Consider the following 19,036-nt stretch of genomic DNA (forward strand, 5'->3'; position numbering starts at 1 on the left):
TTCTACCATATTGTGCACTTCCTTCCTCTTCCCCTCATGTGTGGCATGTGTAGCTTTCTGACTTGAAAGCATCTGACCTAACTTCATTATGTTTGAATGCAAGAATCTGGCCAGTCTGGAGTGCTGAACCTCCAGCCAAGGCACCTGCATCTGGATGCCAAGGCAAATTGGGAATTTGACTGAAGACTTCCAAAACCAAGAAACATTCAGTTACACTTCACACATGAGTGGAAGAAGGAGGTGGTGTGTGAACGCAATCTGCAAGCCATGTTTATGCCCATTGTGGATAAAGAGACACCTGACTTGATTTCCAGATGTGGCCTGAACCTCAACAAGCAGTCACAGGCTTGAGATGGGAAATATAGAGCAGGGCTGTGGTGCTGGGGGTGGGCTTTTAAATCTCTTCTCCCTATGCTATTTCCTTGACCCAAACTGCCCACTCCCGGACAGCTTTTAGTCCTGGTAGGAAACAAACAACTCCTGTCACACATAGCATCAAATAATGAAAGATCCCAAGTATTGTGGGGCCAGATTTGGGTTTCAGATGTGGTATGGAAGAAGGCCGTTTCCCCAAGCTGAAACAGCTGTGGCAGGGCCCTGTTCGCCCCACAGTGGGGTGCCACATGCTGCTACACATGGAGTCCCACAGCAGGGCAGATCGTTTCCCCATGACTGTTTCAGCTTGGAAAAATGGCATGGAAGGGAAAGCTGAAGCCCCACCAATCTAGTGAGATCAGGGCCCTGTGGGACCTGAAGCGGTTCTACGGAACCTCTAAGATGGAGTTGTTCTGCCTGATTTCAGCTGGTCTCCCTGCCTGACTCCATCTATCATAGAGTTGAACATCTTTATACATCATCCCCTCCCCTCTCTCTAGATGGGATGCAGAAATGGGCAAACATTATATTTCATATATATTCTATATTTGCAAAGTGATATATTTTTGTATTTGGTATTTTTTTAGATTTTATACTTACATATAAGAGTCTAGATGCAAATTTATGGAATTATTAGATTGTATATGCCTGTTGGAGCCCACCCTGGGCCTCCAGGACAGGGCAGGCTAAAAGTCTGAAAATAAACAAAGAAAACCTTGCACCCACATTAGTTCTTTTATAATCATGTGGCCTCTCCCCACCCAGTTCATGCCCTGCATGGCACCTAGTTCAGGCCTAAGGCCCAGATCAGACCTGCAGAGAGAATGAGGCGGCGAGCTCCTGAGGCAGAAAAGCAGGCTGGTCCACCCGGTATGCAGGTGGAGGATCGCTTTGTGCAACTCCCTGCTGGTTTTCTATTTGTACTGTGTTTTCCTTGTGAAGGAACATTTCCCTGCTGGAATCCCCACTTTGCAGTCTGAAGTGGTGCAAGCCACGCGCCTCCTCATTTTTAAAGGGGATTCATTTGCAAGTGTTGCTTGTTTCCCATGTCAGACAAAATTCAGCAGCCATCTTAGAGTGTTGTTAGGATGGCCTGTTGCTGCTGGCTGAGGTGTGCAGAAGTGGGTGTGAACATGTGGGTCAAAATTAGAGCTGGAGTTTGTCGAAGATATCTGCCTCCAGAAGTGCAAGAGGTGAAGGAACTGCAGGCTCCAGCATCCTCCTTTGTCTGCCTGTCCTTGGCTGCAGTTTGGCCGCTGCCCCTCCTTCCCAGTGCCTTGGCTTCCACCATTCAGAGGTCAGGCCATCCAAGAGTAGTGAAGATCTCATTATCTGGGCCTGGCTTAGAGAGCAGGAGCCGCTCACAGCAAAGGGATTAGATGGGGAAAGTGGGATTACTTCAAAGCTGTGGAGATAACACATGATTTAGACAGGCTTAATTTCTGCTTGTGCTAGATAATGTGTGAGACTGAAGGAAGACAGAGGTTTATCTCCCACTTGGTTTGATCTAATACAGGCAGGTGGGGGAGATAAGAGACAAAGTTCTGTAGAAGGCCAAAAATGTTGCAGTTATTAAAATATGACTCCCAGGGTTTTCTGCCAGCAATTCTCCCTCTTAAATCCTGCACTTCACTCACCCATCTCCAAGTGCTTTCCCTCATCACCACTGCCGAATCCGACTTCTCCTCAATCCATTGTCTTCCTCTCCTGCTCCATCTTTCTTGCAGCCATTGGACCTATAGGGTTACTTCACGTCCTCTCTCCCTCGTCTCCCCCCCCACCACACACACACACACACACACACACAAGGCCCAGTTTTCCTGTTCTTTCTCTATCCACTTCATCTGGACCCATCTAGCCTTGGGATCTCCCCTTTTCATCAGGGGTTCTGACTGCGTCCCCCCTCAGTCAAAGTGGCTGAGCTGTTACACTTTCTCCCCCCATTTCCTTTTCCAGTCCAAAAGGCACATACGCCTGTCTAGCCGTGGCCCTCTCTCAGTGACGGGCTGAGCAGAGTACCTATTGGGGACGTCCAGTTGACGCTTACATGCTTTATTCTTTCTTGCAGCAACAGTTGTAGATTTTCACTGTGTGTATCTGTGGGAGGGAATCATAACCAATCTTGTTTCATGGTGCGTTTGCATTTCTCATGAAACGACTGAAATCATACCTTTGCTGTGAGTAAAATTATACATTTCCAGGTATAGATAAAATGCTTTATGTATAGCTTGACAGCTATGAAGTATGAAAGGAAATGTCTCCATGCCTTTAAAGCTTATATCCTTAGATATTTATACCTTGCCGTTCTCCCCAGTGAGAACTGACAGCAGCCTGCAACCGCCTTCTCTCCTTCTCCATTTTATCCTCACAAGAACAATCCTGTAAGAGAGGCTAGGGGATTGTTGAGGATTCACATCAGAGCCTTCCAAATGGTAGTCCAGAACTCCACCCTCTACCGCACACTGACTGCTAGCTCTTCTTTTTAGTGCTGCCTGTTAATACAGCGAGACATTTGCAAGATGGATGCTTGTCGCATTCTTTCCTGACTCTGTTCAGAAAGAGGCACTTCTAAGCCATGCAAAGGGATATGAATACTGGGCAAGAGAAGGGGCGAGTCAAGGAATTCCGTCAGCATCTGTCTCAGAAACAGTGCTGATCTTGCATGCCTGTGTGGGAGGGGTGTATGATCTGGGCAGAGCTGTGGAGCTGTAATCTTTGGCCTTCTTTGCAGTTGAATCCTATGCCAGGTGCCAGCAAAGAGGGTCTGGCGGGACAGCAATCCTACCTGATTTTGGACTTTCCTCTGCCCCTCTGCAGGTGCTCAGAACCCCTCGCCTTCCAAGAAGCCCAGGAACCGCAGCATCTTCCAATCCCTCTTCTGCTGCCTCTGCCATGACAACTCCGAGCCTATCCCCGTCAACAATAACGCCCCGCTGCTGGTTGAGGAAAATGGTTCAGTGCCTAAGGTAGGCCAGCTTTCTCCTTAACCATAGGGAGGACTCTGGTTGAGGATCCTGCTTAGAAGGTCACCTGCCTTGGAGAAGGAGGTATTGGTGGATTACAGGAATCCATCTGTAGTCCGGGATACCTGACATTCTGCTGGGAACAGCAGGTGAGAGTGGTGAGATGGGTCATTTGACCAGTGAGGCAGAGAAAGGAAGAGCATTCTTATCTGTTTATGTCTCACTTCAATGGGGTCTGTGGCCAGTGGCCATGTGTCATTTTCAGCTGAAAGGTGTGTGTTTTTCCAAAGCAACAGAGCTCAGGTGTTGGGCCTTTTTGCCGAGTGAATTTGTGGGGCCTTTTCCTGGGTCTTTCCGTCTTCAGTCATTCCTCTGGAAATCTAGTAGGATGCCCACTGACCCTGAACTAGGAGAGCACACTTAATAAGCACTGTCTGGTATGTTCCATGGTACAGCCAGAGACCCAGGAGCAGTGAAAAATGGGCAGGGCTGCTGCTTAAGAAGGGGGCTGGCCAAGTCTTTAATCACCTCAGGCTGCTTAACTAAAGGTAAAGGTAAAGGTATCCCCTGTGCAAGCACCGAGTCATGTCTGACCCTTGGGGTGACGCCCTCTAGCGTTTTCATGGCAGACTCAATACGGGGTGGTTTGCCAGTGCCTTCCCCAGTCATGACCGTTTACCCCCCAGCAAGCTGGGTACTCATTTTACCGACCTCGGAAGGATGGAAGGCTGAGTCAACCTTGAGCCGGCTGCTGGGATTGAACTCCCAGCCTTATGGGCAAAGCTTTCAGACGGCTGCCTTACCACTCTGCGCCACAAGAGGCTCTTTTGCTGTTTAACTACCAGCAGCCAAAATCCTGAGGATTTTAAGTCTGGTTTGAGCCTTGTGGCTACTGCCCTCTGGTGCCTGATTGTGTAACTGCAAAGCTGTTTTATTTCCTTGGTAACATAGAACAGTGGCACTTTAAAGACATTTATGCCATGATCGTTCGGTTACCGCGAAGAAGAAACTATGTCCCACGTTTTCTACGTTTCTTCAGTTTCAGGGTTTCTTCCTGCCTCCTGAAGAGCTTGTGGCCTCAGATCAACTTTAGGGTTGAACATTCTGGGAATTAAAAGGATATACCCATACTCAAAAATTCCGATTTGGTCTCTGTGAGAACTCATGACTAAAGTTTTCATGGCAACTATAGCATGTCCTGCTTCTAGGTATCTGTGAGCTGTAAGCAAAATATGAGCAGACACTATGTTGCACCCATAAAGAAGACAAATGCAGTCTTGGGCTGTATCAACAGGCATCACATCAAAATCACAAGATGTCACAGTCCCACTCTATACCACACTGGTCAGACCCCACATGAAGTAGTATGTGCAGTTCTGGAGGCCCCACTTCAAAAGGATGTGGTCAAAATTGAGAGGGTGCAGAGGAGAGCAATGAGGGTGACCTGGGGCTTGGGGGCCCAGCTTATGAGCAAAGACTGAGGGACTTGGGAAGGTTCAGCCTGGAGAAGAGGAAGTTGAGAGGGGACTCTAAATATTTGAAAGGTTGTCACTTGGAGGAGGACAGCGAGTGGTTCCTGTTGGCAACAGAAGATAAGATCTACAGAAATGTGTTTAAACTACATGTAGGATGGTACCAGCTAGATAGCAAGAAAAAAATTCCACCATGTAGTTCAGCAGTGGAATAAGTGGCCTATGGAGGTAGTGAGTTCTCCCTCACTGTCAGTCTTCAAGCAATGGCTAGACAGATAGTTACCATGGATGTGTTAGGCTGATCCTGCATTGAGCAGGGGAGTTTACTAGATGACCCCTTTAAATTCTATGATTATATAACTAAAACTATGCAGTCAGCATAGCTTTAAAGAAAAGTCATATTGTGCAGAGGGTTGGCAGTAGTCTTGAATGCCTAGTTGAGGTCCGAAGTGGAGCCACAAAACTTGACACGCCTGTGATAGTAGTTAGAAGTGAAGCTCCTCATCTACTGTTTCAATCACAGCCTTTCTCTCATAAGACCTAATGGTTGTTTCTCCTGTGCGATTGCATTCCTCTGCAGGCTACCATCAAATACCTCCTGCCAGAAATCAAGCCTCAAGATGCCAGCAAAATCTGTGTGGTCATTGACCTGGATGAGACATTGGTGCACAGTTCCTTTAAGGTCAGCTCCTCCTACCCAACATACATCTCCCCCACACCCACCCCACTCAGCCTACCTTCTGGCCCATGGCTGATTGTTTTCACTCTAGCCTGTTCGATCCTCTTCTTTCCCAAGCAGAATATGAGATCAGATTCCCTTCCTGTAGAAGGGGCATTGTGGGGGCGGGAGGGGGAAGTGAATTTGCCATGTTACAGAATCACTATGTATGTTTGGAGTCGGCAACATTCACCAAGATGATGAGAGGTTAGGTGTGGCTGTGAGAACCATGATGGTGCGTGAGGAAGGCCTGAGAGGGAAATACAGGGAACTCCACTGAGGCAGTGTATCTTACAGACTCTCTTTATTCCCCTTCCTTTCCCAGCCAGTGAACAATGCAGATTTTATCATCCCAGTGGAGATTGATGGAGTCATGCACCAGGTATGGAGGCGTGAGGGGTGATGAGGGGTCGTGGGCCAGCATGTGGTCCCGGCAATGGGGAATGGATTTTTTTTAAAAATTGTGGCCTAATTGCCAAAGGAGGCTTTAAAGTTACACTGGAATGCAGGGGGTTGGAGGTGGCATTTGAGGATGGAGTCAGATTTTTACAACTTGTGTGTTGTTCTGTGATTGTTGAACCCTCCTTCTAAAGGCTCTTGCCGGGTTCAAGTAATCCAGGATAGGCTGTGGGTACTGCAGTCAGCCTGTTCTCGATTACTTGGCCTTGGAGGCAGCCAGCAGCATCACCCGGTCTTCTCAGTTCTCTCAGCCCCACTTACCTCACAGGGTGTCTGTGGGAGGGAGAGGGAAGGGAAGGCAGTTGTAAGCCCCTTTGAGACTCCTTCTGGTAGGGGAAAGCGGCATATAAGAACCAGCTCTTCTTCTTCTTTCAAATCTCAGATATGTCACTGACTCAGCCAAGTGGGAATGTGGAAAGGATCCTCCTGCTTTGGTCCTTTGCAAGGATGTTTTGCCTGTGGGCCAGCAACAGTGAATAAGGTGGAATCAGGGTGCTAGTATTTGAGCAGCCCCTCCTGTGGTTGTATTTCTAAAGCCAGAAGGGCCTTCCAGAGCCAGTTCCTCACACTCTCCAGCACAGAGGCAGGAAACCTTCAGTCATTCCTTGCAGATATTTCTCATTTTTCTCTCAGTTGTTGGCGTTCCACCATCCTCCTTGATAGCTTCTTCTGTCCTCAAAAAATTATTTAATCTGTGTTGCATCTCTTGAACTCTGTATGATACTCATTGTGGAGTAGCTAGCCAGGATGCTGAGAATTTAGGATGATTATTGTCATGCTTTGTAGCTCAGGAGCTATTTTTATGTATAGATTTAGGCAAGAACATTTGTATTCCTTTTTACAAAAAGGATTTTTTTGTAGTTTCTAGTCCTCATCATAGGTAGAAAAACCTTGTAAATTGCAAGCAGTTTCTCTTAAGAGCAACTGACAGGCTTTCTTTAAAATTTAGTTTACTCCAGTCCTTCCTGATCTGCTTGCTGTATACCTGTTCCTCAAATACACACACAATCCCGTTTTCTCTTCTAGGCCATCTGAAACAGAAAACAGCTCATGAAATACTTAGCTATTGTACATAGGCACAAATACAAATGTCACCTGATTTATTTTGATCAAAATCTGGCATTTCTGGCTGTTTCTCTGTTTCCTTTTCCTGGAGAAGTCTGCACATACCCCCATCTGTAATGCACTTAGCTTCAGAATGTCTCTTTAATCGGAGTTCTTGGCATCAGAATTGAGTAGTTCCCTCAGTTGTCCTTGCATGAAGAGAGCCAAACTCTTGTGTTTTGCGCTCTGTTACATAACACATGCTCGCCTCTCACTAAGTCTCCTGAAGGGCCTGCATGTGTAAAATTCAGCTGATACATACCGTACTTGGAAATAGTGACTGCGAAAGCATCACCGTCATGCTCTGGATTATTTTAAATGAATATGTGCTGAATATCACATTTGCTCTTCTCCCATCAGACTTGACAAGAGGCACATGTGTTTTGTACTCCAGTATGCATACCTGAGCCATGACTCTAATTCATTGTTCAGTGCACAATTCATGTGCTTGTAAACCCTTCTCTGAAAGTGTCAGACCTCAAACTCCCTTAGGCCGCTGTCACTCGATGTCCTTGAAGGACTCATCTCCTGAGCCACATACCTTAACTATCCCAGACCAATGACACATCCTGCCCAACTCTCATTCCTCCCATTTCCAGTCACCTCTGCCATGTTGTTCTTTCACACTCTTCCACTCAGGCTCTCCTGATCTTACCTGCCACTGTGCTGGGTGTGTGTGTGGGGGGGTAGTTACACTGGCAACTGTTCAATGGAAGTCACATTAAGAGCTCTCTAGACCTCACACTTTGCCATGGAAGGATTTCCTAGAGCTCAGCCATTGCAGACAAATGCTCATTAGAGTTTTATGAAAAACTTCCTGGCAGAGAGATTCTGCAGTCTCTTCAGCGGACTTTCCCCCCCTACTGATCAACTATTTGTACAGTTCTCCTACTCAACATAACTGTGCTCAGGAGAAGACATCATGGCACAGTACCATGGAGACACGCTTTTTGCTAGCCAAGAAGGTAGGCTCTACTTGCCAGTGAGCAGATCTGTGCCCCGTGACCCCACCCCCATACTCTCCCTTCCCCTCCCCAGGTGTATGTGCTGAAGAGACCCCATGTGGACGAGTTTCTCCGGCGGATGGGTGAGCTCTTTGAGTGTGTGCTCTTCACCGCTAGTCTGGCAAAGGTGAGACTCCCCTTGTCCTTCCCTTGTCCGTCACCCCACCTCCTTACTTGGCGATCATCAGCCTCGCTCCCTCAGTGATGTCCATCTGGGGAAACGGGGAAGAAAAAGTAACACAGATGAGCTGGGGGTGGGGGACACTCATCTTGTTTCCCAGCATGCACACGCCTCCTTTTTCACCCCACTAAATCCTGGCTTCTGCCCTCTTTTCCCTGCTGCAAGCCACTACTCTGTCAAAATCGGCGGGGGGGGGGGGGGGAGAGACAGTTTTGTCTTGCAGCCTTCTTCCCTCTTTAGCCTAGACCCCAATTCCCCTGCCAGACCTGGGGAAAGAATAGATGACTCTTGGAAAGAAGCAAATGCACCTGCTGCAATGGGAGAAACTCAAATGGAACATCACACACAGGGAGGGAGAAAGATGATCCAACCTTTCAGAAATATATTATGCCACATCCCTATAATAGTTCTCCACCATGCGCACGTGGTGAATGCAGTGAAAAACCTCTCTTTCTCCTCCCATTCCCAGTATGCAGATCCTGTTGCTGACCTGCTGGATAAATGGGGAGCCTTCCGTGCCCGACTCTTCCGTGAGTCATGCGTCTTCCACCGTGGGAACTACGTCAAGGACCTCAGCCGCCTGGGCCGTGACTTGACACGTATTATCATTGTGGACAATTCGCCCGCTTCCTACGTCTTCCACCCTGATAATGCTGTAAGTAGCCAGGCAGCCAGCAGGTTTCAGACTTTAGGGGATGGGCTGTGGTTTAGGTTTATTGCTGCCAGGTTGAGCCCCAGCCCTGATTAATGAGCCCCCCCCCCCCCAAAGATGGGAAGTTGGCAGAACCCAAGCAGGATGCTATATTTCTTGTACCTTGAAAAGATGTCCTGTGATGCAGCTGTACCTTGGGTAGGTGTGGCTCTTTGTGCAGAAATTCTTCTCCAGCTCTGAAGATCCTTAAGTGAGGCTCAGAAGCAACTATTTCAAAAGTCAGAATGGCTCTATATGCTGGGGACATACTGTGTGTTCACACATACCAGAGCAATCCCAATAGCACAATACTTAGATTGCAAGATCCTAGGAGCAGTCTTCTGCTCTCAACAGAAACCAGACCAATACTTTTGGAAACTCACGGGCAGAGCATTGAAAAGGTGACTGTATCCCCTGGTTGGTACCCAGCATCTTTTCTGGGACAACAAGTGGTAGATTTTTCCCTCCATTTTTCTTTCCTTTTCATGACTGAGCTGGCCTGGTTATCTGTTTTCTGCTTTCGTGAAGAATTCTGGCTGTCCCACCCTGTCACAGTATAATATTTTGGCAGTTTGCTCAATTCAGGAACCTGAGGTAAGGAATGGGAGCCCCCTGTTAACTTGTACAACTTTAACGGCACTCAAGAAGTTTTGATATTCCAAATTAACAAAATATTTTATTCAACGTGGGACAGGTTAGGTGAAATCAGGGGTAAAATTCCAGAGATTACTTTATATAGATTAACTGAGATAAAATCAGTACATCCACAGACTAGTTCTTCTATTTCAAGGTATTGAGAGTTTCTTAAGCTGTTTATAGTTACTTAAAATCTTTATGCTGAGAGGCTTTTGTTCCAGCATTTTCCAATCACTCCAGCACACTTTCTTTAGCATCCCATTACTCTTTAGATTTCCAGACGGCTGGTGCACTCTTTCCAGTATCCAACTCCCTTCTCTTGAAATACCAATACTTGTCTTGAGTTTATAAGTGATTCTTAGTCTCTAATGGCAGTTTTTAACCACACCAGATCACCCTTCAGATCTAACTCCCTGTTGGACTGCATAGGGAATTTTCTTATCTCTCTAGAAGATCTATCCCCTTTCCTTGGCCCATATGGGAGTCTTTGCCTCCTTCCCAAACTTTCTTGCCAACATTCCTTCTCTTGTCTGTGTTAAACTGTTCTTAGTCAGGGGCTGAATTCTGAAACTGTCAGTACTTTGCTTTTCTTAGCTAGGGCTGAAATCAGATGCAAAGAAATCAAACTGTTTCCTCAGCATGCAGCTCCTCTCAAGAATTTCTCAGCTGAAATGATGCTAACCAGATTCCTTGGAGCAGTCTATCCCTGTGAAGAAGTTAATTAAGAACGAAGGACTTAGGTTCTTAGCTAGTAAAGTGTACCATGTTACAAATACATCAGTCTTCTGCATTTTGAGAGCCAGCTTGGTGTAGTGGCTAAGAGTGGTAGCCACTAATCTTTGAGAACTGGCTTTGATTCCCCATTCCTCCACATGCAGCCAGCTGGGTGACCTTGGCCCAGTCACTGTTCTCCCAGAGCTCTCTTGACCCCACCTGCCTCATAGGGTCATGGGGAGAGGAAGGGTAGGCGATTGTAAGCCACTTTGAGACTCCTTTAGGTAGGAAAAAGTGGGGTACAAAAAGCTAGCTCTTTATCTTTGTTAGCACTAGATGTGGTGATAGCAGTAAATGAGGCTGTTAAATATGGGTCTACTCTTACATTGTTATAGGACGTCCAATGCAGTTGATGGGCAGCAGATTCAGGGATGGACAAAGGAAATACTTCTTTGCACAGAGAGTGATTAAAATGTGGGATTCATTGACAGATGATGTAATGATGGCCACAGCAATAAACAACTTTAAAAGGGGATTAGACAGATTCATGGAGGATTGGTCCATCAGTGGCTCTTACCCATGGTGATCAAAGAAATGCTCTGTGTTCAGAAGCAGCAGAGCTCTGTTGTTGGACCTCTGGAAGAACAGGTTTGCTACTGTGTGAGACAGGATGCTGGCCTAGATGGACTATTGCTCTGATTCCACAGGGCTTTTCTCATGTTCATAATTACACAAGAGGTCGGGGGGTCTGATGTGAACAGCCAAAAGCACATACACAAGTGAAGGTGCTGACCTTTCCTATCTGTTGCTTCCATTCAAACTCCTTTCCCTAAATGCAACTCACTTCTGGTGTCAGAGTTCAGCAAAGGAGGAAAGCCCTGGGCCAAAGAACAAACTGCGGGAAAGTTGCCAGCAGCCCTGGGGATTCAGCAGCCCTCACCTGTACAGATCCATATCTGATTCCCAGTCCCTTCTTTCTATGAATGTTTTGAAACAAGGATCCACCACTGCCATGGCATAGTTTGGTCCTGAGATGCTGCTGCCTCTGGGATGGAGCTGTGTCTACAGAGTGATCTTTCATGTGGTGCTGAGATGCAACTGTGGGGGTAAACATCCACCCCTCTGTGTACAGATGCTAGTGATCAGCCACATCTTGAAAGCAGAATTACTTCAATAGGTCAAGATTCCCTGGCCTCCCAGCAGCCATCTCTTGTCAGCAGTCTGTAGAAATGACGTCTGTGGCAGCTAGAAGTGTGAGTGCTCAGGGGGTGCTTTGTGTACTGAGCCAGCAGAGAAACCTAACCTTTTCCTGTCTTCCTCCTCGGTAGGTGCCTGTTGCTTCATGGTTCGACAACATGGCTGACACGGAGCTTCTCGACCTGTTGCCATTTTTTGAGAGACTCAGCAAAGTGGATGACGTGTATACAGTGCTAAAACAGCACCGGACTAGTAGCTAGTGACTGCAGGGGGCTTTGAGCAGGGGAAGGAGGGGTGTAAGCCCATCTAGCTGCTTCTTTCTGCTGAGCTGGTCCGTCTGCTCTCCCAGCCTAGCCCCTGGCACAGCAGTGCACAGGAATACCAGCAGGGGGCAGCAGAAAGCCACTGGTTCCCATGGGGCAGCAGGACAGACAACAGTGTCTGAATGTCACCTTGAACCCTGAGCCTCAAAGAGGAAATATCCTTGCTGTTGTGTTTAAATAATGGTTTGTTCCCCTTGTATTACAGCTGTGGGGACCAGGCCCTCAGCCCATCTTTTTCTCAAACCATGGGACCAAAACTGCGGCCCCGTCCCCGCTAATCAAGGGGAAAACACGAATCCTGGCCTATACCCCCATCACCTGGTTGGGAAGGGTCACCCAAGGACTGGTCCCAGGAATTCCCGGTATCCCACCGATGCCTGATATCCTCCTCCCTTTCTTAAGAGGTGCTGAATCCTAGATTCTGTGGGGGAGTTATGGGTGCCCCTGCTGTATTTCTAGTGGTGGACATTGGCAGTACTAAGAGCTAAGGAAGCCCCAGGTGGAAGGTATTGAAGAGGGAACGGGAAACCCAGGGGAGAAGGCAGAGCAGACTGGGGAGCTGAAAAGATTTGGGCAAATACATAAAGAAGGTAGGCCATGTGAAGAAATTTGGCTGCATCTCTAAAAGGAACTGAGATTCTCTGTCATGAGAAATCTCAGCTGAGAGTTTTGGGCTGATGTCTGAGAATGGCATCTTTCTGAAGCAAGAGCATGTATTCGGATGGGCTGTGCAACACCGGATATATTGGGCTGCCGCCTATCACTCTGCTCAGCTAAGGGCAGCAAATTTGGTTGGCTGTAGGCCACGTCCTGCTAACACAAGATGCTGCTCCAGCAGCAGGATGGGCTTTTCTCAAGGGAAATGCCTGGCCCTTTCCTGAGTGGAGAGCACAGCCCGATGCTGTCTTGCTAAGGGTGGCATTTGTGGGACAGATACTGCACAGTTTGCATGTGCTTCTTGCTTTTCACTGAAATTTTAGAGACAAAAATGTCGTATTTTTAATTCCCCTTTAGAGGGAGTGGGGAGCCATACTTCTCTTCCTTTTCCTTCTGAAGAAGAGACAAATGCAAGTAGGCCCAGAGGAAATGGTTCACTCCCAGAGAGGAAGAGAAGCTTTTCCCAGCTGAGAAGCCATGTCTGCTAGGTCTGTCAGTTTGCACACTGACACTTGTAAGTGCCTTAGAGGTGAGGGAAGGAGCAGGCCAGTGGGCTGAACAGCCCCTAGTTGGATCCATAGGCCAGTCCCAGGCTGGCTGAAGCCCTTTGTGTTCAGGGGCCCCAAACCCGTTTTGTGATTGGTTGCATTTGTGATAAGTGGCTTTTGAGGGCTTGAGATAGCACAGGGCGACTGCTGGGGTGGTTCGCATTAGGCCTAAAGAGGGAAGGTGAGCACTGTCGGTTGAAGTGTACTATACAGGAAGTTTGCTACCTAGAGCAAAATCAAGATTTTTAGTGTGGTTGGTGACTCTGCCTTCTAGGAACTATTTAAGTATCCTTCTCATAGCTTCTCCATGTTCCATGCCAGCCCTGAGTTGCCTGCTCCAATCCCTGGCTTCGTCCATGCCTAGTCTCAAGTCCCCCTTCTCTCTGCCCTCCTAGTAACTGTGACCGGATATTCTATGGGCCTAGGCTGGAAAGGGAGAGGGGGAAGTCTTTTGCCACAGTGGCTTTGTCTCTTATGCTGCAGTGCCTTTAAGCCTCGCTGTCCCCCGCTGGATCGGACCCAGGCCCTGAGATGCAACAGTTGCCTGTTGGATTTCTGGAACCTTCCTGGGCTTGCAGGGCATGTGGGGAAATTGTGCCTTTTAGACACGATGGATCTGCCGGTATTATTGCTGAGGGAAATTAAATGCACAAAGTGTGGGGGTGGTGCTGGTGAACAAGACCTCTGTTTCTGCTGCTTTGTCAGTGGTCCAGTGGTTCCAGGTTCCCAAAGACTGGTTAAGCTAAGTCAAACCAGCCCTCCCTGCCATCTGTTTCACCGTGTTTCTTCCCAGCCCATCCAGGGGCTTTGGAAGCTCTTTTAAGAAGAGCAAGCTGCCTTGGTCACTCTGCCAGCTGCCCCAAAGAGATACGGATGTTCTTCGGTTTCTCTCCAGTGCCACTATGAATTTGCCTTAAAATGTTCTTTTAGGATTCAAGAATCCCGTGTGCCTTTTTATGATTGTTCTTGGCTGTTTGCTGAAGAAATGACATGCTGCAGACGATCTTGAGACCCTTGGCCCCATATCAGACGGGACGTTCTAGTGACGGAGCAGGCCTTGACTCTGGAGAGTGGCTCATGTAGTGGGTCGTGGGTCTGGAGCAAAGGGTCACATGGAGCCATACTGCCAGGGAGCATTTGGGCCCTCATATGCAGATTGCCACTGTATCGTATTACACTTATCTCGCTTGGACTTCGACCATCTTGCTAAAATGGCTATGGCAATGAATCATCCCTTCCAAGGTGAGCCTGTCCCAGTCTTGGGGGGGGGGGATGCAGCCACACAAATGCAATGACATTGTTTGGTAGTGACTGCTGGATTTGCCCTTTAGGAAGGCATTTGCTTTTCAGTGCAGTCATGTTGATGCTGCCCCTCAGCACAGAGCACAGCAAGTCATTAATGGGGTGGGGTAGGGAGGGAAGTCCCTTTGATTGTTTTTACTTTAATATTGTTGGTTTTAGAAAACAACTGTCCAATGGAATGCTCTTTATTCCACAGTGCCCTAATGGCTCTCTCTCTTCCAGCCTTCCCCGCCCTGTCACCTCCAGATTACAGGAATATCTGAACTGTAACAGAGAGAGAATATACTATTGAAAGAAAAGTTCTAAGCCTTTTTTTCCTACCTCTTGGGGGGGAGGGAGTAATTTAATGCAAATGCACATCAAGTTAAACTAAGTATCTCCTTTTGCATCCTAATCATTACATATTTTTTAAAAAATGACACTAAAATCAGTCAAGATATGCCAAAACACTAGGTAGAATATGATGCAGTTCACACACTCACCCCCAGCTTATAGTGTAAGAAAAACTGTCAACCTGCTGGCTAGAACCTTTAGAAATTTGCTCCTTTCTGGCAGTATGGATACCCTTTTCTCTGCGCCCATGTACCTCTAATGACTTACCAATCCCAGCAGACAAACTGCTCCAGTTCTAAGGTTCATTATCAATGTTCAAGTGGCCAAGTGCCCCCCCCCCCATTCAAGGAGACTTAAAAAAAAAAGATGTGGGGAAAAAATTCTAGCAGGGCATATTTTAGATTATATAAATATGTATAATGTGTATATAGTTTGGGGGGGGACAAGAAAAAATGGAGAAAAAACATCAGAGGATTTTTATAGCTGTATTTTTAACAATGTTCTTGGAAGATGGTAATTATTTTTGTGTGGTTGGTTGTCAATTTTCCTGTTGTAAAAGGAAATGGGGTGGGAGTGATTTTGCCCATGAGGTGACACCTCTATTGGGGAGCATGCGCATCTTCTCCAAATACCTGTCGCTCCCCTCACACTGCACTGCACCGCACCCCAATACATACATATCCAATTGTATCCCGTAGTCTCAGTGTTAACAGCTGACAGCCTCTGTTTCACATTTTATTTCTTTTTCCCATGAAGATCAGAAATGGGCTGCCCAAAGCCCATCAATGGAAGTGAACAGATTCTTTCACATCTTTCCCTCTAGTAGAAATCTATACCTCCCTTCTCTGCCACTTCTGTTCTCCCCCTCCATATTCTCAAAGGATGGCTACTTGTCTACCCCTGAAGGTTAAGACTGAGTGGTAGCAAGCATGCCCCCCCCAAGAGTGACTTTTCTTGGAGTGAATATTTCCTCCTTTTCTCCATCTAATTGACATTTTAAATCCCTTCTTTTGGGATTGGGGTAGTGATTCATTGCTAGCAACCAGGAATAGCAAGTTGAAATTTGCTGTCTGACACAGTATTGGAAAACTCAGCACTTTATTTGGAAAAGGAAAACCGGATCTCCTCTCAGTGCCAACTGAAAGCTACAACGAGCCACAAGTTTTCTAGAAAACACATCAGTGTAACCGAGACTCCTTGCAGACACTCCTTGTGTTTTCCGGGCTGGCTGAGTAAGGTGCCACTTCATACTCTCTCTTTCACAAAAAGTCTCTCCTGTAGGCAGAACAGTTTGTTTCTACTGCCTGGTCTACGCAACCTGTTGTGTTTGGAGAAGGAGCTGTTCCCCATCCCATCTGTTCATGCTCTCAAGTAGCTCTATCTGTTGACCACAAGCTGATCTGTTAACAATGGAAGAGAGTGAGAAATCGCAAATCTAAGTGCCTTCTCATGTGATTCAAACTGTAAAATAATCTTTAAAGAAAAAAAATCAAACTCACAAGAACAGTCTCTGTCTTTTTGTGTTGCTTATATAGTTGTTGGTAATGACTAATCACTGGAAAAGACAATAACGTTGGGAAAAGTTGAAGGCAGTAGGAAATGTGAAACTCCCAGCACAAGATGGATTGTGACTCGATAAAGGGAATCCCCAGCACTCAGCCTGTTGATGATAGGACATTCCAAAGGATGTTAATGCATAGGTTTGTCAAAAGTTGGAAACAACTTGACAGCACTCAATACACACAATGAGTAATAAATTTAAACAGGTAAAGACATTTCTTTTATTAGTCCAGTTTCATTTAAAAGTGGGAGTATGCTCAGTTCTGATTGCTTAAAACTATAGGTTTTTTCAAAAGCGAGCATGGGGTTCTACATGTGAATATGTAACACATGCACACACATCTTGGTCAATTGCTTCTTATCTTGAACTTCTAGAAGTTTTGTACATATCTGATTATCCATTTCTTAAGTCTAAATTGGCTTTCATTGCCTTAGGAAGATCTTGGGATCATACCCATGGAGAAAAATCATCAAAATTTACTTCATTTATGGAGACACTAAAAAGGGGGGGAAATTATATATTAGAAATTATTAGGAAACAGATAAAACATAAAACCACCACTATAATCATGCCTTTTTATAAATTTATGGTGCAGCTGAATTTGGAATACAGTACACCATTCTGGTCACTGCCACCTCAAAAAGACTATCACAGTATGGGAAAAAACTATAGAAATGGGTAACTTAAATAAAGGCTTGGAACACCTTGCCTGTGAACAAGAGCTGAAGTGTTTGGGCCTTTTGAGAGCCAGTTTGGTGTGGTGGTTAGGAGTGCGGACTTCTAATCTGGCATGCCGGGTTTGATTCCCTGCTCTCCCACATGCAGCCAGCTGGGTGACCTTGGGCTCACCACAGTCCTGATAGAGCTGTTCTGACCGAGCAGTGATATCAGGGCTCTCTCAGCCTCACCCACCTCACAGGGTGTCTGCTGTGAGGAGAAGAAAGGGAAGGCGACTGTAAACCGCTTTGAGACTCCTTCAGGTAGAGAAAAGCGGCATATAAGAACCAACTCCTTTTTTGCTTAGTGAGGAATAACAAGGTAAGGGCATGCTTATGAATTTACAACCAGATGGATGGTATAAAACTGGATAGAATTTAACTTTCTCTGGAAATAAGGGAACTCAAGTCAAAGAATGTGATGATGGTAGATTCAGGGCAGACAAAAGGAAATACTTCAGAAACCACATTACTGAGTTGTTTAGGAAGCAGGATTAAGCAAGGAGGTGGGGGTCTGTGAAGTAGCCTACAAATAGGGACTGCTAGCCTTCTATTGTCCTATAACTGACAGCTAAGGAATACAAAATTCGTTCTCCTGTGGATTATGGGAATTGTTAATTGTTTAACTCTGCTTTTAGCTTGTCTGACTCACTTGAGGAGATGCTAGTATCATTACTTTGAGCTGCATTTGCAAATGCTATGTTTGCTTAAAATACCAAATCAGGTGGTCTAGCAAAATGTCTCACTTTTCAATGGAGGTTAATTGCAGTTTGTACCTATAAAAAGCACTCGTCCTCTAATTGAGAGGTATGAAGACTCTGGTGGCTTGCATGCAATAGTCTCAGCTTCTCCTGGTCATGGGCTGTGTTACCTCCCCAACTGGGACAGTAGCACCAAAGACTCATGTTTCTTCTAGACTTAACATGCTTCTTCCTTCTACAAAGGAAGAAGCCAGGGGGTACTAGATGGAGCTGAACTGTAGAAACTGGGGTCAGCTAGTGTGTCATCTCCCCAAACCATATTGCTCCACTGTAACTACTGGGAATTTGTTCTATTGACAGACACAGTGCCATGTTTTTTTTTTCTGGAGGGGAGGAAAGCATAATGGCTGTTCCTTCTTTGCATATATGAATTTAACTTCCACTGCCAAGTGTTGTATTGGGAAAAGTGTAGGGTAACAAAAAAGCTCTGTTCAAAGCTGCTTGCTAGATCAGATGTCACATGGCAATGCAGATTTAATGTTGTGTTCATCAAACAACAAATACGTATGTCTGACTTCAGCTTGACCAAGTGTGGAGGTAAGCAACCCTGATTTCAATGCTCCTCACCTCCAGGAGACAACGTGCTACCTCTGAAGAGGGAGTCACAGTTTCTTGCACTGGTGCTCTTAAACAGTGCAAATTAAGCTTGTTTACTCAAAAGTAATCTAGCTTTGTTCAGTGGAATTTAATATACAGTGGGATAGATTTCTGTGTGAATTAGCATAAGTTCAGGCTATAAGAAACCCAACAAATTGAAAGGTTTCAAAATTAATTTCTAGAAGCAAATTTCAAAAATAGGGAAAAGAAGTAAAGGAATTGGTTCAGAAGGACAGTTGGGATTCCTGTTTGAGTGTGTATCTCTTTAAATTCCATTTTCACATTGTATCTTTCCAGCATGTGGCACTTGGTAGAGTCCCATAAGTTAACTTTACAATTTAAATGCCAAGAGTTATTTGGGGGGGGGGGGTAGCACAAAGAGACCAGTGTGTAAATCCTATTACTTAGGGCACTTTCCTAAGAATAAGCTCCACTGAATGACATGGAACCTCCTTCTGAGTAGACCTGTTGAGGGTTGCTCCCCTCATGTATGATTCCATTTGAAGATAAGGAGTATTATCCTTACAGACACATGATGAGAAGATGAAGAAGCATGCAGGGTCATTTGCAGAACTCATCCCTTCCTACTACCTTTCACCCATTGCTTTCAAATGCTCCAGTTGTCCTCCATGCTGCGTATGCAGACACCAAGGTCTCCAATCCACAGATGCAGACTTGCTGCCCCCTCCCCCTCATTTGACAGGTGGCACACTTTTACTCATTT

The 19,036-nt window shown here is 46.1% G+C and overlaps 1 protein-coding gene across 2 annotated transcripts in view; it reads left to right on the top strand.

The window, feature by feature from the left end:
- The window catches only part of CTDSP1 (CTD small phosphatase 1), a 29,719-nt gene extending 13,538 nt beyond the window's left edge, over positions 1–16,181 (top strand). The window contains exons 2-8 of one of the 2 annotated variants that reach the window (XM_077320682.1): positions 3,193–3,341; positions 5,391–5,492; positions 5,854–5,910; positions 8,130–8,222; positions 8,746–8,931; positions 9,462–9,561; positions 11,646–11,781. In XM_077320682.1, coding sequence (XP_077176797.1) covers positions 3,193–3,341; positions 5,391–5,492; positions 5,854–5,910; positions 8,130–8,222; positions 8,746–8,931; positions 9,462–9,527 — 653 coding nt within the window. In that variant the 3' untranslated portion in view covers positions 9,528–9,561; positions 11,646–11,781. Of the gene's footprint in view, positions 1–3,192; positions 3,342–5,390; positions 5,493–5,853; positions 5,911–8,129; positions 8,223–8,745; positions 8,932–9,461; positions 9,562–11,645 lie in introns of both variants that reach the window. The other variant, XM_077320681.1, reaches the window with a different exon arrangement.
- The last annotated feature ends 2,855 nt before the right edge of the window (positions 16,182–19,036 follow it).

The sequence above is a fragment of the Paroedura picta genome, chromosome 2 (genome assembly GCF_049243985.1).
Source record: "Paroedura picta isolate Pp20150507F chromosome 2, Ppicta_v3.0, whole genome shotgun sequence".
NCBI classification, from domain to species: Eukaryota; Metazoa; Chordata; class Lepidosauria; order Squamata; family Gekkonidae; genus Paroedura; species Paroedura picta.